Source organism: Piliocolobus tephrosceles, chromosome X (assembly GCF_002776525.5).
Source record: "Piliocolobus tephrosceles isolate RC106 chromosome X, ASM277652v3, whole genome shotgun sequence".
Taxonomy (NCBI): Eukaryota; Metazoa; Chordata; class Mammalia; order Primates; family Cercopithecidae; genus Piliocolobus; species Piliocolobus tephrosceles.
The window spans coordinates 36,302,029-36,324,624 of NC_045455.1; the positions used below are offsets into that span (position 1 = coordinate 36,302,029).

Genomic DNA, 22,596 nt, shown 5'->3' on the forward strand with positions numbered 1-22,596 from the left:
TAGTACTCAGGAGGCCCAGGCAGGAGTATTGCTTGAGCCCAGGAGTCCAAGACTACAGTGAGCTATGATAGCGCCACTGAATCCTGTCTCTAAAAAAAGAAATGAAACTGCCATAGCCACCCCAACATTCAGCAACCACCACCCTGATCAGTCAGTAGCCATCAACATTGAGGCAAGATCTTCCACCAGGAAAAAGATTATGACTCACTGAAGCTCTGATGATCATTAGCATCTTTTAGCAGTAAAGTTTTAAATTAAGATACACACATTTTTTAAACACAATGTTACTGCACCCTTAAGAGTATAGTGTAAACGTAACTTTTGTATGCACTGGGAAACCAAAAAATTCATATGACTCTCTTTACTGAGATATTCGCTTTACTCCAGTAGTCTGAAAATGAACCAGCAATATTTCTGAAGTATGCTTTTATTTTTTTACATTTGTTTACAATTTTCTCTAACAGAATTTCTTGCATTTCCAACCTAAAAACCCATTTTACTCTAGCAATACTTCTACCGTACTTTCATGCATATAGGTCTTAAAACAATTTTTAGTGCTGTCAATAAGAGCTAAGGACCTGAAGTTAGGTCATTTTTAATTTAATCACATGGAATTGGTACTAGCAGTGTAATACTGAATGTTATCAAACACAAGAGACAAGAGTCAAATTCTTAGAAAAGATTTATTATCAGAATGTAAAAACATTAAGTGGTCAAGTAAACAGATTTCTTTAGTTCTGAAAGAGTAGAAGCAAAATCTAAGTAAAAATGATGTTTACAAATTTTAAGGCAGTAACATTAAAACCATAAATTTTAAAAACTGGAACAATGGCACACATTATCCAAGGAGATATGATCTTTCATAATAACAAGGATGTAAATTTTTGAAAGGTTTTAATACTCGAGACAGGAAAAAAAATCCCTACCACTAATAGATGAAAGTTGGGTAGGAAAACTCAATTGCTACAGCTTTAATTTTCACTTTTAAATTTTACTTACTTTTCTCTACCCTTTTAAGAGAGTGGTTCTCAACAAAAGGATTTAAAGTCTGGCGAGCTCCAGCTCCAAATTCTCCTCGTAGAAGCTGTGTGACCTCAAGTTAATCACTTAAGCACTATAAAGCTCCACTTTCTCATCCATAAAACTGACACAGCAGGGCTATTACTTGCTATTACGGGATAAAATAGAAGAGTATTCAAGAGGACTCTGTAAACTGTGAAGCATTACACAAATGTCACGTATTATTATTTACGTTGCTCAGATCTATTAAAAACTAGCCAAAAAGTGACCTAATGGAGAATATAATCTCTGCAAAATCTAGCACAGTTCATGTTTAAAATACAGTCATGCATCACTTACTAACACGGATATATTCTAAGACATGTGTTAAGCAATTTAGTCTTTGTGGAACATCTTAGAGTGTACTTACATAAACCTAGAGTGTAGAGCCTACTACACAACTAGGCTATATGGCACACAGCCTATTGCTCAGACTACAAACCTGTACAGCATGTTACTGTACTGAATACTCTAGGCAACTGCAACACAATGTTAAGTATCTGTGTTATATAAATACATCTAAACATAGAAAAAGTACAGTAAAAATATGTTCTAAAATATTAAAAAGTGGCCTACCTGGATAGGGCCCCCACAATGAATGGAGCTTAGAAGACTGGAAGTTGCTCTGGGTGAGTCAGTGAGTGACGAGTGAACGTGAAGGCCTAGGACACTACCATACACTACCACAGACTTTAGAAACACTGTACACCTAGGCTACCCTAGATTTATTTAAAAATATTTTTCTTCCTTCAATAATAAATCTCAGCTTTCTGTATTTTTACTTTGTAAACTTTTAAATTTAACTTCGTGATTCTTTTATAAGAACACAGCTTAAAACACAAACACACTGTACAGTGTACAAAAATATTTTCTTCTTTATATCCTTACTCCACAATCTTTTTTCTATTTTTTAAATTTTTTAAACTTTTTTTTTTTTTTTTTTTTGAGACAAGGTCCCACTCAGTCACCCAGGCTGGAGTGCAGTGGCACACGGCTCACTTCAGCCTCAACTTCCCAGGCTCAATCAATTCCCTCACCTCAGTCTCCCAAGTAGCTGGGACTACAGGTGTGCATTGCCACACCTAAATAATTTTTGTATTTTTTGTTGAGAGGGGGTTTCCCCAAGTTGCCTAGGCTGGTCTCAAACTCCTAGGCTGTGATCCTTCCACCTCAGCCTCCCAAAGCACTGGGATTATAGGGATGTGCCACTGTGCATGGCTAGTTTTTTTGTTAAAAACTGCAACACAAACACACACATTAGCTTAGGCCTACACATGGTCAGGATCATCAATATCATTGTCTTCCACCTTCACATTTGTCCCACTGGAAGGTTATCAGGGGCAATAACACACATGGAGCTGTCATCTCCTATGACAACAAACGCCTTCTGGAATACCTCCTGAAAAGATCTGCCTGAGGCTGTTTTACAGTTAATGTGTTTTTTATAAGTAGAAGGAATACACTCTAAAATAATAATTAAGATTAATAAATATACAAATCAGTAATATAGTCATTACCATTATCAAGTATTATATAATGTACATAATTGTATGTGTTAGACTTATACACAACTGACAGGGTAGTGGATTTGTTTACACCAACACTGCCACAAACACTGAGTAGTGCAACCTTACGACAGCTACCACGTCACTAGGTGACAGAAATTTTTCGGCACCATTGTACATGCAGTCTGTCACTGGCCAAGATGTTGTTATGCAGCATGTGACCGTATCTCTTTAAAGAAAGCGAAAACAACCCAATTACTATACCATCCAGACTAAGTGATTATTTTTAACATATCTTGGAATTTCCTTTACATGGAAATGTTCATCTATTTCTTAAATAATGGGGATCACATCATATATGTCATTTTATATTCTACTTTTTAAATTTGCTGTTTCAAAGTGTGTGATATCAGTAAACAGTCTTCAAAAAATCTAATTTTAATGGTTATTAAATATTTAAATATACTATTATTTGAAAATGTACTTAATGATTCCCCTATTTTGAGCATGTGTGATGCTTCCATTTGTTAGTTATTAAAGTCACTTGCTGTCTTCGCTTCCTCCCTACCTGTGTGCTTTTTTTCCCATTATATGCTAGGTTTCTAATCGAAACACTCCAAAGAAACCATTATGGCAAAACTCACCAATGACCTTCAAATAGCCAAAATCATAGGACACTGCAATCATAAAACGTGACTGTGGACTTTAGAATTAGATACATCTGAGTTCGAATTCTGTCTTTACCACTGAGAAGCTATGTGAACACGAACAAGTTATTTAATTTTCCATGACTGGTTTCTCCTCTGTAAAATGAACCTCATTTTACAGATGTGATTAAAATCAGATGAGCTATATACCTAAGAACTTGGAGAAAGGGCAGGTATGCAGTAAGCACACAGTAAATGCTAGGTATAATCTTTTTAAATTCTTGACCAGCCACTTCTTTTTAAAATTCTCTCCTCTCTTGGCTTCTAGAATATTCTTTTCAGAGTCCTCTCCTACCTGCCTAATAGTTCTTCTTTACTTGTGCTGCTAGTCTTCAAGGTTCTCCTGTTACCCTTTATCTAACTTCATTCTCCTGAAGGTCCTTAGATGACTCTATCTTGGTGTTTCTCATACCTCTCCAGCTTCTCTTTTGCTGATCTGCTAATCTTCCCCTACTCACTGTTAAATGTTGTAGTTCCTCAACGTAGACAACTTCCTCCTCCTCTCTACTCTCTCCCTTGCTATTTCATTCATGGATTAAGAATTCAACTACCAACTACACACAGTTGATTTGCAACATTTATTTCTAGCCCAAACCTCTCCTCTGAATTTCAGGTTTATTTGATGTAGGTCTATTTGTTATCACTTGACTGCCTATTTGCTATCTCCTCTTTAGTTCTCAAAGGCACCTAAAATTCAACATGGCCAAAAAATAACATTTTGATCTTCATCCCAAACCTGTTCCTTTTCAGTGATACTTGGGCATCATTCTTAACCCCTTCTCCCTCATTCTGATCCAATCTGTCACCAAGGCATTGATTTTTACTTCCCACATATTGCTTGAATCCACATACTCTTCACCACCAGCACTCTAGTCCAAACTACCAGCATCTCCTGTCTGAAGTTTTAGCAGCTCCACCTCTTCTCTCCATCTGCTAAGAGCATAAAATTATAGATCTCACTAATATTGTAAAAACTTTAAAATATTCACAAATCTAAATCCAGAAGAGACTAGAACATGGCATGAAAACTGTGTATTTCAGAACATGGAGATGGACTGGCTTAAAGACATATAATAATATATTTCATTTCATCAAAAATTAAAAGAGAAAAACCATATACAATAGTTCTACCTTAGGCATGGTTTTGCTTTCCACAGTTTCAGTGACCCCAAGGTCAACTGCAATCCAGAAATATTCAATAGAAAACTGTAGAAATAAACAACTCATAAGTTTTAAAGTGTGCGTTGTTCTGAATATCATGATAAAATCTCACACCAACTCACTGTGTCCTGGCCAGGATGTGAATCATCCCTTTGTCCAGTGTATACATGCTGTCAACACTACCCACCCATCAGTCATTTAGCAACTCTATGTTATCAAATCTACGATTGAAGTATTGCAGTACGTGTGTTCAAGTAACTCTATTTTACTTAATAATGGCTCCAAAACACAAGAGTAGAGATGCTGGCAATTCAGATATGCCAAAGAGACCCATAAAGTGCTACCTTTAAGTGAAAAAGTGAAAGTTCTTGCCTTGATAAAGAAAAAAAAATAGTAGGCTGAGGTTGCTAAGATCTACAGTAAAAACGAATCTTCTATCTGTGAAATTGTGAAGGAAAAAGAAATTTGTGCTAGTTTTGCTGTCACATCCCCAACTGCAAAAGTTTTGGCCACAGTGTGTGATAAGTGCTTAGTTAAGATGGAAGAGGAATTAATTTGTATGTGAAGGACACAAGCAGAAACATGTTCCGATTGACGGCAATGTGTTGCACCAGAAGGCACTGAGCCTATACGAAGATTTCAGCAAGGAATCTCCTGAAACCAGAGACACTGAGCCATTTACTGTAAATAAGGAATTTTCACACAGATTGAGGATTAGGTTTGGACTAAAAAATAAAAAATTACGAGAGAGTCTGTGTCTACTAATGAAGAAGCTGCTGTCGCATTTCTGGCAGAGTTGAAGAAGCTGATTAAGGAGAAAGGATACCATCCAAACAAGCTTTCAATTGCGATGAAACTGGGCTCTTCTGGGAGAAGATGCCTGACAGAACTGACATTTATCAAAGTACAAAGGAGGCATTAAGACATAAAACATGGAAGGACAGATTAACTCAGGTACCGTGTGGTGACACTGCAGGGCATATGACAGAGCCAGGTATACTGTACAAAGTGAAGAATCCATGTGCCCTCAAAGAAAAAATTAAAAATTATCTGCCCAAATTCTGGCAACATAATTAGAAAGTATGGGTGACAGCTATCTTGTTCATGGAATGGTTCCACCAATGCTTCATCCCCAAGTGAAAAATTACTTGAAAGAAGACAAGTTGAAATTTAAAGTCCTATTAATAACAGACAATGCAGCTGACCGTCCTGAATCTGTTTGCTATGAAAATGAAAATGTCGAGGTTTTATTTTGACCTCCAAATATAACCTCATTGCTTCAGTCCCTTGCCCAGTGCATCATCTGGTCTGTCAAGGCCACATATACTTGCCTAGTATTTAATCACATTTGATCAGCAATTGATGCAGACCCTAACATGGACATAATACAGTGCTGGAAATCACTATTGCTGACGCAGTAACATTCATCAAAGCTGCAACTGATGAATTAAAACCAGAAACTGTAGATGTCGCCTTGAAGAATGGTTGGAGTAAAGTTATGAAAGGCTTCTTGGGGATCAATGGAGAGAGAAGTCAGGAAAATCACACAGCATGACCAGTTGGTAGAGAAGGTCATAACTGAAGGCCATCAAGAAGTGTTAATAAATGAGGCCATGGAAGAATCAGAGTCATCTACAGAGGAAGAGGAAGACGAAGAATAAAATAAAGCAGAATCAGTAATGTTGCCATTACCAAAATTTGCTGAAGTGTTTCAAATTGCACAGACATTAAATGTCAAAATTATAGAATATGATCCTTAATGGGACATAATATCAAAGTCACCCAAATAATCACTGAAGCACTACAACCTCTGCAGCAACACTTCAACAAGTTAATAAAAAAGAGACAACAACTTCCAGTTACAATGTTCTTCCAAAAGGTTTCAGCAAAATAACCTTCAATTATCAAGGATCCCCACTCATCGACATCATGATGGTTTTGCAGTCCAGGATCACCTGAAGTGGACAATCCCCCTTCTGACATACCATCATCAGGTCAATAGTAGCCTACCACTATATCACAATGCCTATGTCATTCACCTCACTTCATCTCATCATGTAAGCATTTTATCATCTCATACCATCACATGAAGAAGAATGGGTATTCCAAGAGAGAGAAAGAGGGACTACATTCACACAACTTTTATTACAGTATATTGCAGTAACTGTTCTAGTTTATTATTAGTTGTTGTTAATCTCTTACTGTGGCTAATTTATACATTAAACTTTATCATAAGTACATATGTACTTAAAAAAACACAGTATGGGCTGGCACGGTGGTTCACACCTGTAATCCCAGCACTTTGGGAGGCCAAGGCAGGCGGATCACCCGAGGTCAGGAGTTCGAGACCAGCCTGACCAACATGGTGAAATGCCGTCTCTACTAAAATTACAAAATTAGCCAGGTGTGGTGGCACATGCCTGTAATCCCAGCTACTTGGGAGGCTGAGGGGGGAGAATTGCTTGAACCCGGGAGGTGAAGGTGGCAGTGAGTCAAGATCACGCCATTGCACTCCAGTCTGGGCAACAAGAGTGAAACTCATCTCAAAAAAACAAAAACAAAGAAAAAACAGTATGTACAGAAAAAACACAGTATTTATAGGGCTCAGTGCTAGCTGTAGTTCTAGGCATCCACTGGGGTTCTGAGAACACATCTCCCTTGGATAAGGGGGCTTGCTGTAATTTTAAAATCAGGTACCAAAATAAGACTCCAAGGTTTCTGGCATACTGAAGTCATTTATTAAAATAGGAGAGACTGTAGAAGGAGAAGGTTTGGTGCTACAGGGAAGGGTAAGTATGCAGTTGTGACAATTTTAAAATTTAGTCTTCAAGTTCTTTAAAACTCCTCTCATCAAGAAGTAGAGATGAATTCCTCTCCTCTTGAATAAGGACTAAACTTAGTGACTCATTTCTAACAACCAAATATGGCAGAAGTAATACCATGTGACATTTGAGACAGTATCATAACAGGTGATACAGCTTCCATCTGACTTTCTCTCAGAATGCTTGTTCTTGGAACCCAGCCACCATCTACCGAGGAAGTGTAAGCCACAATAAGAAGCCACATTTAACTGTCTTGGCCAGTAGCCCCAGCTGTGGTCCTAGCTGAAGCCAGTATAAACCACCAAACATGTGAAAAAGGAATGATCTCTTTTGAGATCATTCCAACCCCAGCCACCATCAGACAACAGTCACATAAGACTCTAGGAGAGAATAGCATAGTTCAACCCAGTCCATGCCCAGAACAGTAAGAATTAACAGTAATAAATGATTGATATTTTACTCTATTACATTTCGGGTAGTTTGTTACACAGCAATAGCAATGGTAGTCACAACAAAGGGATCACAATTTCACTCTTAAAATCATTCACAGCATCTTTCATTACTCAAACATCAGTGGGAAAACAACTCATTTTCTTCAAAATTACAGTCAAATTAATTTTTTAAATCTAAGGTAGCAAAGTCTTATTATTATATTGTGAAAATTTGTAAAATATTGAAGTATTTAACATATAATAAATTTTAACAGGCATCAAACTAGCTGTTAAATCTTAAAGACAAAATTGTTATCAACATAAAAACTGCATAAAACTGGGCAATGAGCAAGCATATTCATCAAATAAACATTTTATACATATAAAAGGAGTAAACATGTATTAATTTCATTAGTGAGGACACCATGAAAAAATGATTTTCAGTAACTACACAAAAAAAGTAAATGAATTTGGTAGAAGAAATACTGAATTTACACATTCCAAATGTAAAAACGGTAACCAGAGAAAGTTGGCATTAATTTGAGAGCAGTAGATGATGTTAACTACAGAATAAGATGAAGTTCTAGTGAAAAATTTTTTCTTTTAAAAAGTTTTTCAGTAACTGATTTTTCAAATGAAATTTTTTCATAATGAGTATACAAAATATTTAGGGAAGTTATTTAGAATTTATTTAGAAATTATTAGACTAGAGAAGTTATAATCACATACAAAATTAAACAATCATCAGATAGTATACAAAATCACACTGGTATACAAAAGTGATTAAACTGAATAATTTATCATTGCTTAGGAAATAAAAATTGTAGTCAGAAAAACAGATTAGTTCTTTAGAGGGACCTGAATAAGATGAACAGCAGCAAACAGGAATTACTGACTTGTATTCAAGAATTATCATATGTATGGGATAACACTATGTACACCCTTCACCTACAGTCACACATAGCACATTCTCACTCACACTCATCATTATCTTGTTTTATGGCTATATAAGTATGTACACATATATGTGTGTATACATTTGTATACTTATATGTGCACACAGTATGCATACACATATATAAATATCCATGTGCATATATGTTTGTAAGTCCATTAACAGACTTGGTAAGTACACAAAACCAAAATGTCAAAAAAACAAGAATTAATAAAAACATTACTAGCTGTTTCATACCTGAAGTTGTAGGTACTTCCACAGTAATACTACTATATGGTGGAGGGGAAGAGTCAGTTTCAAGTGCTGGTGCTGAAGAGGCAGCCTGCACAATCTGCGGTGCTGGGTTTGAAGTAGATGGCTGCTCTATGGCCGATAATTCCGAGTTATCCTCTTCATTAAGAAGCTAAGAGAACAAAAGAAAAAGAAAACATTAATGTAATGCTAATTATTTTTTAAATTTTAAGCTGATTTTATCATTTCAGACACAGGATCACTTTTTGGCAGAACACAAAGTAAAATGGCATTTTTAGATAGTATACAAAACCACACTAGTATTTCAAAGTTTTTGAAAAACAATTTGTAAAGATTTAGTTATTAAGAAGTTCAGAATTTTCCATTTCTTTACAATAAAGTTCAAATTAAGAATTTATAAAGAAAATATGATGATTCAAAATAGATACAAATTCATATGATCCTACAGTAGATATCAAAGGTCTACCACATCTCTTGGATAAGGGGGCCTACTGTAATTTTAAAATCAGGTACCAAAAGAAGACTCCAAGGTTTCTGGCCTATTGAAGCCATTTATTGAAATCAGAGAGACTGTAGAAGGAGAAGGTGTGGTGTTACGGGAAAGAGGAAGTATGCAATTGTGACAATAGAGTTATTACATACTACAAAGAAAAGCAAAAATCCTAATAACATAGCCACGATACCATCTCTACTACTTATGAGCCTCCTGAAAAAATGTGTGAATCTAGAATAATTAGAAATGAAAGCTGAATTAATGAAATGGAATAAAACAGATAAACATTCTAAAAATGTGGATTACTCTAAGTAGGTTTTCCCAAGTACAAAAAAAATTACTACAGCAAGGCAGGGCGCAGTGGCTCATGCCTGTAATCCCAACACATTGGGAGGCCAAGGCGGGTGGATCACTTGAGGCCAGGAATTTGAGAACAGCCTGGCCAACATGGTGAAACCCTGTCTCTACCAAAAATACAAAAATTAGCTGAGTGTGGTGGCGCACACTTGTAATCCCAGCTACTCGGGTGGTTGAGGCAGGAGAATTGCTTGAACCCGGGAGGCAGAGGTTGCAATGAGCCAAGATTGCGCCACTGCACTCCAGCCTGGGCGACAGAGCGAGACTCCATCTCAAAAACAAACAAACCAACAAAAAAATTACTAAAGCAAAAAGAGTTGATGTGTATATAAAACTCTAGCAAATGTTCTTCATCTCAGCAAATTCACTGAGAGTTCAATAAATGTTAACAACATGTTGAGATCTTTAATCACTTAACTCAATCTTCACAAAAACCTAGGAGATCCTAGGAGACACAGACTGTTATTATCACCAATAAAAGGAAAACAATAAACAAACAGGAAGTACAGAAACTAACTTGCCAAACATCACAACAGTAAGAAAGGGTAAAGTAAGGAAGTAAAGCCAAGCAGTGTGACTGAAGACCTTTTGCTTACTTATGGTAATCTTTGAAATGGTCATTCTTCAGGAACTGGTAATAACTACATGCAGACAAACTAAGATGAGTCAAAGGCACCAATACTAACTATAAAAAGTGATTCATCAAGAAGCACTTTGATCCTTAAATATATTTGGCAAAAAGTCTTACTAAAAATTTTAAGATGCTTTTAAAACTGGAATCTTTATTTCAAAAGAAACTACTAGTTTTCTATATTATTTAATTTTCATATTTTGATTTATTCCCGTTACTCTAAGAAATTCAATGTTAAAAATAATCCCCCAAATAAATTTTGTCAGAGCTAGTATACATACCAATTTGAATGTGAAGTAGCAAAATGAAAATGAATTTTGGAATTCAGAAAGAGCGTTGGACTGTGTGCAGAGGCTTGCACCTGTAATCCCAGCATTTTGGGAGACTGAGGCAGGCGGACTGCTTGAGCTCAGGGGTTCAAGACCAGCCTGGGAAATATGGTGAAACCCAATCTCTACCAAAAAATACAAAAATTGGCCAGGCCTGGCATGTGACTTTAGTCCCAGTTACTAAAGAGGCTGAGGTGGGAGAATCATTTGAGCCTAGGAGGATGAGACTGCAGTGAGCCATGATCATATTACTGCACTCCAGCCTGGACGACAGGGTAAGACATTGTCTTAAAAAGAAAAAAGAAAAGAAAAAACAAAAAAAGAAAGATTAGCATGTAAATTTTTGCTCTACCATTTAGGACCTCTGATAAAATGTTCTCCATGCCTTAGTGTTCACCTATTAGCTCTGAATGCAGCCAAAATCCTCATAGGGTTGTAAAATAATATTTGGAAAGCATCTAATATAACAATCAACACACTGAAGGATTTAACAAATACTATTCTCCCACCTCTTCCCTTTTATTTAGTTTAGTTCATCACCTCAAAGAGAAATTATGTGGTACTCTCTAACAATCCAGTCAGTAGTCACTCATCTTTAAAATAAATAAATAAATGCAAAGTAAAACAAGAGGTCAATTTACTATACATTGCTTTTCCATGTCTTGGTAAATGATCACACTAACAAAACATTTTTGTAAGATAGTAAATGTATTATAACTTAACAAAACTGTCACAATCATGCCTAAAATCATTTCTGAAGTTACTGAGACCACTCTTTCCACAAATATCATAACATTAAGATTTACATAATTAAATCAATTGACATAAATTGAATTCTAAAACCAAATACACATTAAGTGAATTTTATGATTATGAGCCTTATGAAATTTATATTTCTTGCAGCACTTTCCAGTTAGGCACTCAATGACTACCCTCTTAACTAGCGACATGTCGCACCTGGTATTACAATCTGTCTCCCGTGTCTTCCTACTACATGGTACCCAGGAGAATTTCTCACTTAATTATCTTTAGGTGATAATATTTTAAGACCAAAAATGTTAGATGAGCAAGGTAAGCCAAATAAAAGTACAATACAGATATCTACTTGTTAATATCACCTAAACAATTAATTGTGAAGATGTCAAAAAGGGAAAACCACTTTTCCATATCTCTTATTAAAGCTGCAAATGTAGATACAGCGAGCTTTATATGCAAAACAGCATTCATCTAGTTTCCCATAAAAAAACACTCTTTACCACATTGAATACATAAATGTGCTCCCCAGAATGACCAACTTACTTTCAAAAACTGTCAGAATTTACTCAAATAACTAAAATGAAAGGAATAACTACAAACACTTTTATATATAAGCTCCAAAATAAAGCTTTGGAGCCTATAAAACATGCCCTAATTTATTTCAACTGCCCTATCTAACACCTACGGTTTTGACAAAATCATAATATGTGAATATTACCATGCATCAACAGTAAAACTAACTCAGTCAATGACCTCTACCTACTGTAGCATATATAGCTTTCAATTTACTTTAAATAAAATTATGTAATTTGGTATCTTTGTGCCAGCAATAAAATTGACTCTATGAATTAACCAACTTTGATTGCCTTTTAAACAAATTCATTACAAGGGTTAAAAGAAAATCATATTTATCAAATTAGACAATTCTACTTGAGAATAATTTCTCTTAAACATGTTCTCCAATGGTTCTATTTGACATTCATTAACAATTACCTAAATAGCAAAAAGGGAGGAGAGGGGAGGCAGGAGAGGAGGGGACCTACTTGTATACCGTGATGTGCTAAGCTCTGTGCCCGATTTATACATCACCTAAAAAGCTTCCAGTTTTACCTACTTATGAGTCTTCTGAAAAAATGTGGGCAATATAGCACATGAAAACTAAACTGTCTTTAATATATCAACCAGGGTGGTGAAAAGTTGCATAGTGAATGAACCAAAATTTTCTTTTTTGTTTAAAGAAAAAAAATGACAACAGAGCTGTCTTAAAAGCATTTGTAGCTAGTCTTTACAGATGTATACTGAGTGTTTTTAGTAACAAGAAAACTGTAAGCATTATGATTAACTCTAGCTGGAAGCACAGCCTTCTAGTGTATAAAGATTGTTTCTTTTACTTTTATTGGCATTTATCCTATATAATAACCTTTCATTCTATCTTAAGGTGATAAAATATTAATGTAATAACTGGATGCTTTGCTTTTGAGAAGCTAGAGACCTCACTGAATGTTCTCTAAAAGTACCAAGATAAGACTGTGCAGATGCGCTATCAAGTGTTGCTTGGCAAGTAGTCACTACATTAGAGCCTGGTGGGTCAGCCAGCAATGTGACCTCTTCTCATTTCTTTTCTGTTTTAATTTGGATGTAGGTTAGACCTACAGGAAGAGAACTGTAATTTCTTAAAAATCATTTTTAAAGTAGTAAAAAAAAAGTGATCTAAACAGCCTATGAATATGTATACTATCATATTATCACTATATTTAGTATCAGAGGGCAGATCCAGGAATAAGAGGCGTTGCAATGAGATAAATTTTAACTCAATAAAAAACTTGGCTGAGTGTGGTGGCTCACACCTTGTAATCCCTTTGGGAGGCCAAGATGGGAGGATCAGTGGAGCCCAGGAATTCAAGACCAGCCTGGGCAACACGGGGAGACCCTGTTAAAGTAATAGCTCTCCGAAAGTGGAGGTTATGTCTGTCTTGTTGAACAGTCTGAAAATATTAAATAAAAGTAAGTCCCCCAAAGTACTCTGATTCAGCTTTGGTTAAAATTAAAAGAAAATATAATATAGGTCACCAGTCATAATGACATAAGATGGAAAGCCCTGAGAGAGAAAAACCTTGCTAACACAAGTATTTTGACGTCTCTAACAGTTAGTACTACTTTCCTTAATATGTTGCCATTACTTTTAATGGCAAAATCGCAATTACTTTTGCACCAACCTAATAAATTAAAGGAGACAGGGCGGGAGAACATTAACTTCTCAAAGACCTCCAAGGAACAAAGTCAAACGGGTGGAATAAAGATCTTATATAAATTTCTATTTAAAAAAGAATCACAACTCTGGTCAAATTCCTTTTCATGTGTTAAAACTGCAACATAAATATACTAAATACCAAGATTCCCTCCTGGAACACCACATGCTCCCTATGGCACATTCATTAGTTGTGTTTACACTCCTTTAATTAGGAGAGATATGCTTCTTGAAATCTTACAAAATATCAACAAAAACATACTCTCTTCAAAATTCTATTTACCTTACTCAGATTTTATCTAAGAAAAAAAGTATTTACAAATCTCTCCCACAATTATGACTTTTTATCAATAGGTCAGTATGATCTGAACATATTAATAGCTTGCTGATCTCCTAATCCTTAATGGAAAAAAAAAAAAAAAAAGAGAGAGAGAGAGAAGAGAAAAAACCAACATAAAGGAGAGAAAACATCTGAGTGTGCTGGGTTGACACCTTCTCAGGCTTTCTTTCCCTCTAAGGTTGTCTATCTTCAAGGACGCTGCTCCCTGCTAGACTCTACTCACCCTCTCAAAGTCTTCTGAAAATCCAACAATCTAGCTCCCATCAATTTATCATGAAAAGCCCACAATGTATGTCATTAATGTCTATATGTTGCATCATGGGATGATGTTCAGCTCATTTTTTGTAGTTTTGTATCACAATATGTGTTAGATATATTTAAAGTTTACTTTTAAAAGATGGCATTTTTTGAAGTCTGGCAACGAACTTGAGTTTGTGTCTCTCCACAGTACAGTATCTTGATTTCATTAAGGCCTGGAACTTTTTGAATATTTGTTGGCGACTATGCTGTGTGTTAAACAGAGTAGATGTGTGATTGTCTCCCTAAAATCCTTTCCATAACTCTTTCATTGTAAGCCCACAGTAATTTCTGTGGGAATTAACCCACCCTAGTCCAAGGCTAACCCCAACTACATTAATCAGGATACTCCTTTGGCATGATCACTGGTTCCCAACCAGCATGGCTCTCTTCCTGTGCAGGATACCTGGGTCAAAGGTAGGTGATAAGGTAACCTAAAATGATCCAATTAAAGACGATGGCACATTTTAATACTCACATAAATTAATTGAGCTAATTTCCAAGACAAATATGGTTTTCATAAAATTGTTTTAATAAAATGACAACACAGAGTGATTCTAGTTTTTAAGATTTCCCTCCTTAAATGGCTTGGAGACCATAATTTAGAAACCAAAATGGAGAAGCTACAACCACAGGACCAGCCCAAACTGAGCCTATTCTGTCAATAACAAAATGTCAAGTACCTTTTAGGTGTAACAGATTCAGAGACTGCAAGACATGTAGCCTGGGCATGTGCAACAGAAAAAGCTTGACTTCTAACAATTCCCACAACCAAAGAATCCTCCCCTCAGAACCAAGAAGACTGGGATGTGACCAAAAACAGGGGTCCATTGGCCTGGAAGATCTGAGACTACAATCCAGATCAATATACCTTTCCACAAATGGTCAAATTCGCAGCTCTCCAATCAGACCCTGCCAAGCCAACATTCCTAAACCCTTTTCCCGGCCCTCTGATCCCTTAAAAAGTTGCCTTAGAGCCTAAACTGGGGAGATGGTTTTGAATCTGTTCCTATCTTCTCGCTTACCAGTTCTGTAGTAAAGCCTTTCTTTTCTCAAAAGCCAGTTCCACATACTACTGGGTCTCTGTGCATCCATCAGGCAGCAACAGCAAGCCCATGTGCTTGATAACAAGGCTGCTTCAATGCATTTTTTAAAAGCAGAAGACATTTTAAATGACAGTGTTTGAATTTATAAAACTATTTAAAGTTTCAAGTTTTCAAAATATTCCAATGCTTTGGTTTTCACAAGCTAACATACTAGTATTCTATCCAACAAAGCCATCGACAATATGATAATGGTAACTAGTAATCAAAGGTTTTGTTTCCTTAATCAAATTAAGTAAGGACATTTTGACAGATTCTCCAGAAAGTTTCTGATTTGCATGTACCAAAAATTAAGTCAAAAATGGGGTGGCTAATAAAGTTTGAAAGTAAAATTGTGCAAAGAAAATATACATAAAAAGGTCTCACACATTAAAGCATAGAAAAATATCAACATATTCAGCAATCAGAATCTGAACATTAAGAGGTTTTAAAAGCAAAACTATTTAGGGAGAAGAACAGAAAACAAGAACTAGTAAATTCTAATTGCAACCATTTCCTTCCAGGAAACACTCATTCGCAAGTTTGTGCTGCTTTCTCAGTCTCTGGGGGCTTAGGGACACCTGGCCATCTCTAATTAGATTTGGGAATTATGTCTGCCTTCCCAATCAGATCATAAGCTTTTGATATTTAGGAAATACGCTTTGTTCATCTTGGTATCCCCTAAATCAGGTAACAGAGTTTAGGGCATAGAATTGGTTTCACATTAAATATACTGTCCTCTAAACCTCCTAGAGTTTTTCCCTCATGGAAATGGGAGCTTGTCAAATAATGGATGCAATATGCACTGAACACATCAAGATTTAGTATTATACACCTCACAGATTTCTATGATTCCCACAGTGCTTTACATATATAAACTTGAAATATTTCATATTCAACTGTTACGAAGCAGTCACCATAATTTAGTAAGTAAATATGTGCCCCTAAAAGTTTACTAAATTAAACAATGGTTTCTGAAGACTACAGGTCACTCAGTATGTATCCTAAACAAGAATGTAAATTCTAACCCCACATCACCCAAGTCTTTATAATAACTACCACTTTGGTGATGGCCATGCTTATCATAGCTAGACGAGAGAGCTAAGGAAATCAAACTATTTTACCCCAAATTATACGGCTTTGACATAATTTGAGATTGCTATTCAGAGGGCCTGCAAACAGAAGTAGCCCTGAAAAGCTATCTTTTGTGGGAGATTTCTATCTACAGAGAAAATCTACATTGATGCAGCCAGGCTTTCTCTGAGGGCCTTCGCTTGTCCAATCCAGGAAAGTTTAACTGAGACCACTGTTTTTTTTTGTTTTGTTTTTTGAGACAGAGTCTTGCTCTGTTGCCCAGGCTTAAGTGAAGTGGCAAGATCTCAGCTCACTGCAACCGCTGCCTCCCAGGTTAAAGCGATCCTCCTGCCTCAGCCTCCCAAGTAGCTGGGATTACCGGTGTGTGCCACCACACCCTAGGTAATTTTTATATTTTTAGTAGAGACAGGGTTTCACTCTGTTGACCAGACTGGTCTCGAACTCCTGACCTCATGTGATCTGCTTGCCTCAGACTCCCAAAGTGCTGGGATTACAAGTGTGAGCCACCGCACCCAGCCAACAAGACCACCTTTGATAGCCAAGTCCTCCTCTTCTCTCCATCCCATTACCTGTTTTGTCACTATAACCTCTTTTGCCACAATCCAAGCCCCCATTCTTTCTATTCAAGATGGTATAGAAGCTTCTGAATCCACTATTGGATTGGCAGTAATCACTCCATGGTTTTCCCCTGTGTGCATCTTAATAAATTCTTACTCCATTTTTCCTATTAATCTGCCTTTAGTCAGCTGATTTTTCAGAGAACTTTCAGAAGGCAATGGGGAAGTTCTCCCTTGGCTCCTACACAGCCAATAGTAAAAAGGGTCAAAAAAAAAAAAAAAATCACTATGGGATCACCTTCTCCCATCACAGAATCAAAGAGCAGGCTAAGGTCAGTGGATTAGGGATTAACTGCCTAGCACTTTTAATATACTGATGGAAAAAAGCATCAGTGACTTACAACATAGCAATAATAGCAAATGTTCATATACAGGACTTCCGCCTGTCAAAAAAAAAGTACACTCTTAAAAATATATGAAATATATGAAAAAAAAACAAAAATAGGTCACAAAAGGGACAACTTTTTATGCAAGTTAGTATAAACCAAAAATAAAATTCTAGGCCCCCCAAGCATCTGAATGGACTCCTGTGATGGGTAATACTGACTGTCAACTTGACTGAAGGATGCAAGGTATTGATTCTGGGTGTGTCTGTGATGGTGTTGCCAAAGGAGATTAACATTTGAGTCAGTGGGCTGGGAGAGGCAGACCCACCCTTAATCTGAGTAGGCACCATCGAATCAGCTGCCAGCACAGCTAGAATATAAAGCAGGCAGAAAAATGTGAAAAGACGAGACTGGCCTAGGTGCCCTGCCTACATCTTTTTCCTGTGCTGGATGCTTCCTGCCCTCAAATATCGGACTCCAACTTCTTCAGTTTTGGTACTCAGAATGGCTCTCCTTGCTACTCAGCTTGCAGATGCAAGGCCTACTGTGGGACCTTGTGATTGTGTGAGTTAATAAACCTCTCTCTCTCTCTCTCTCTCTCTCTCTCTCTCTATATATATATATATATATATATATATATATATGACTAATACAACTCCTCCCCTTGGCCAAGGGCATTCCAAAGTTAACCTGTAAAACTAAGTCAGGCCATGATGAGAAGAGGGAGTAGACATGCCTCATTACCATTAAAATCAACACAGACCATAAGGCTGATAGAATAGACTCTTTAGGTCTGATAAGAAGCATTTATAAACTTTAGGTCTTATAAGAAGAATTTATAATTCTCTCTGAAGCCTGTTACTTGGTGGCTTCATCGGAATGATAAAGCCTTGGTCTCCGCAACCCCTTATCATAACTTCTTTCTATTGATTTCAAGTCTTTAGATAATAACTCAACCAACTGCCAATCAGAAAATCTATTAATCCACCTATGACCTGAAGTCCCCACTCTCCACTGCCCCCCTACCCATTGTCCCACCTTTCCAGACCAAATAAATGTACATCTTACACATACTGATAGATATCTTATGTATCTCTAAAATATATACAACCAAGTTGTAGGCCAACCACCTTGGGCACCTGTTGTCAGGACCTCCTGAGGTTGTGTCACCAGCATGTCTTTAAGCTTGGCAAAATAAATTCCTAAATTAATTGAGACCTGTTTCAGATACTTTTTGGGTGACACAGTAAAAATGCCAACTCTAGAATAATTTTATTACACAAAACACATGAAACAACAGCACACAGAAGAAATGTAAATCAATAAAAACAAAATATTTCTAGTAATAAAGGAAGTAAAACTGCACGTTGGAAAGAAGAAAGTTGGAGTTGAATTAGCTAGTAAGAGTATAAATAAATTCAATCACCTTGAAGAGCAATCTGGTAATTCCTATTGTCAAGAGATGTTTGAACCAGAGCAACTCCATCTTGAACAGGAACTGGGTAAAATAAGGCTGAGACCTCCTAGGCTGCATTCCCAGAAGGTTAAGGCATTCTTAGTCACAGGATGAGATAAAAGGCTGGCACAAGTTACAGGTCATAAAGACTTTGCTAATAAAACAGTCTGCAGCAAAGAAGCTGGCTAAACACCACCAAAACCAAGATGGCCAAGAGAGTGACCTCTGGTTGTCCTCACTACTACACTCCCACCAGCAAGCAATCTGACAGTTTCCAAATGCCATGGCAACGTCAGGAAGTTACCTTATATGGTCTAAAAAGGGAAGGCATGAATGATCCACCCATTGTTTAGCATATAATCAAGAAATAACAATAAATATGAGCAACCAGCAGCCCTCAGGGCTGCTCTGTCTATGGAGTAGTCATTCTTTTGTTTCTTTACTTCTTTAATAAACTTGCTTCCACTTTATGGATTCGCCCTGAATTCTTTTCTTGCATGAGATCTAAGAACCCTCTCTGATCCAGACCCCTTTCCAGTAACACTAGTAAAGGTAAAAGTGTGCAGGACCCAACAGTTCTACTTCCAAATGTTAACAGTAGGAAATTCTCACATGGAAATAAAGAGGCATGTACAAGAATGTTCAAGGCAGCAGTATTTGTAATGGTGAGAAACTTAAAACAACTTTCTAGCCAGTAGGCAATAAATAACTATTATCCCATGATTTGTAAGACTAATTAGATCTATATTAACCATCACAGATAAATCTTTAAAACATGCTGAATGAATAAAGTTCAAAAAGTATAAAACAGAATACTATAACAAATACATTTTCACATAATCTAAAACTAAAATACATATTATAGTAAGGCATACATGTAAGTATTAAAAGAAAAGCAGAAAAACATTCACAGAAATGATAAATATCAACTTCAGGATAACGTTAAGAGGATAAACAGATGAGGAAAAGCATAGAATGTAATGCTTTATTTCATTTCTTTACAAAAAAAAAGTTCAAGATCTCAAACAAACATACAGCAAGATGTTAACACCTATTATGTCCATGGTGGATACAGAACTATCTTTCACTTTATGTTTGAAATGTTTCATAGTTTTAATGTTTAAATTTTAAAAAAAGTTCATCCTGCCAAGTTGTCTTCCACGAATAGACATTTTTAAACATGAAAGAAGACAGAATACACAGCACCCATGTGTCCTTGAAAACGCAACTCCCCGTGATGAAAACAAGACAACTAAAAACTCAATCAGAACAAAAACCACAGAAACAGAAAATCCATGGAAAAGATATAATGGTAAGCACTAAATCCATTTAAATATAGACCTAAGGCTAAACATAGAACTAAAGACTAACTTCTGGTAAACAGAAAGCAAATATTATATGCCCTAAAAAAGCAAAAATAATAAAATTCAGAACTGAAGAAAGAGATGACAGAACGTATGAACAGTACTCAACTTCATCTTTCACGGCAGGGATTTCGTATCTCATATCTAAACTTTAAACATGTAGTTTTTTAAAATACTCCCATTTCTTACTGTTTTTTATAAATCATTTTCCTAATTTTAGTGAACTCTTACAGAACCTAAGATTTTTGTGGCAAAGAAGCCTTTACCTAGAGTTCAGCATTTACCTAGAGCTTAAGGTATTTTTCCCTTGTTATTAAATTCAAACAAAATCATAAATTTTTGTTTTTTAAAATAGCATAATCCCATAATTATGAAATTATTCCTGTCTGTCTATACATAAGCACGAATAAGATGATGTTCACCAAATGTTAATATAGGTAAGATTTGGGTGCCTAGAGTGCTTATCTCTTTATACTTATATGTACTGCTATATTTTTAAAAAACAAACTATATATCGCTTATTTTTCGAACACAAAACACTCACACATGTCAATCTAACACTTCCCATTTTAAAACTATACCCTAGGGAACTAATCAGAAACTTAAACAAGATTTCTTTCTAATGTTGTTCATCATGATGCTACAGTAATAGGAAACTGAAGAAAAAAAAAAACCAACAAAAAACTACTTGTCCAAAATAGAAGAGTTAAACAAACATGCTGTATCAAGGTAATAAAATATTATACAGCCATTTTAAATGGTGTTTTGAAAGAATCTTTACCAGTGTAAGGAAATGTTCATGAAAAGATGTTAAAGAAGTAACAGAGTTGTGTCTGTGTGTCTGTCTGTGAGAATCATATATTATTCCAATTTTAAATAAGACAAAAATGTTAACAGTTTTTAAATGACTGTTAATAGACAAAATAGGTATCATGGTTGCTTACAAGTTGCATTTTCTTTTTTATTTTTCACTTTTCTGTATTTTTTCCAAGTTCCCTAGAATAGGGATAAAGAAAGGAACATATCTTTCTGTTTTTAACGTAGGACAGAAGGTAACATGTTAAAGAGATTTCCATCTGTGCTTAAAGGAATAAGTTTCTACAAGTCAGAAAACTCATATTTGTTAAATTTCTCCATGATGATAAACAAGATCATCACAGATTCTACAACCATTCAAAAACCTCTGCTAATTATTTTCATCTTCACAAGAAAGTCAAGTACATAAACACAGATATGATGTTGGTTGCCATCAATAATTTAACAATAATAATACATAGAGTAAAAACCAGCATGTATCTACTTTAAGGTGATGATTTTCTAATGAAACCCAGTTTAGAAGTTACAATGATTCGTAAGGGCTTTTTTTTTTTTTTTTTCTCTTTCCCACTTGTTACAAGATTTTTCCTCATAGTGCCCTTTTGCTGTAACTAGTTATTAGCCACACTGTATATTCATTTATATAATCTAAAATGGCATTCTAGTTTTACAGCAATACTACCTATTCTTTGGGAGCTTTCTGGATTTTGGGGTTTTTTTTTAAAGGCAAGTTCTTTCTCTGTTGCCCAGGCTGGAGTGCAGTTGCACAATCATAGCTCACTGCAGCCTCTAACTTCTGGGCTCAAGCAATCTTCCCGCCTCAGCCTCCCAAGCAAGCAGCTGGGACAAGCAGACACCATCACGTCTGGTCAATTTATTACGTTTTTTTTTTTTTTGTAGAGTTGAAGTCTTGCTATGTTGCCCAGGCTGGCCTTGAACTCCTGAGCTCAAGCAATACCCCTGTCTTGGCCTCCCAAGGCGCTGAGATTACAGCCATGAGCTGCTGCACTGGCAACTGCTTATTCTTTAGAACTCCAATAGTAAGGATGACACACCCACGTTGTGAGCAACATGCCACCAAAGTTCCAACTGCTTTATTCAACAATCCAGCTAATAAAGGACTCTAGCAACCTTTCCACAAGTAACTCTGTGAGAAAATGTTCATTAAGCACCTAGCACAGTAGCAGTAAGCTATTGTGGCAGTAACTATTGTGTTGGTCAGTATTCTCCCATTGATGCCGCATGCATAAGTGTAAACAGTGCTTCTTCAACCCAAATTAAACTCCAGTAGTCAGACATATTCACATTATCTGAATGCTCTATGGCAAGAAAGTACAAAAATGTCAAGAACATGTTACAAGGAGGCAAGAGCAGATGGAACAGGCTCCTGCTGGCCAAATCGGAGATAATCTGAGCCTCAAAATAAATTATGACAGTATCAGATTATAACTCATAGAATAAAACATGAATCCATGAATACATACTGATATAAATTAA

General features: G+C 36.2%; 1 protein-coding gene across 1 annotated transcript in view; it reads right to left on the reverse strand.

The window, feature by feature from the left end:
• The window catches only part of NDFIP2 (Nedd4 family interacting protein 2), a 72,424-nt gene that overhangs the window by 25,902 nt on the left and 23,926 nt on the right, over positions 1-22,596 (reverse strand). The window contains exon 2 of the mRNA XM_023185824.2: positions 8,878-9,043. Coding sequence (XP_023041592.1) covers positions 8,878-9,043 — 166 coding nt within the window. The remainder of the gene's footprint in view (positions 1-8,877; positions 9,044-22,596) is intronic.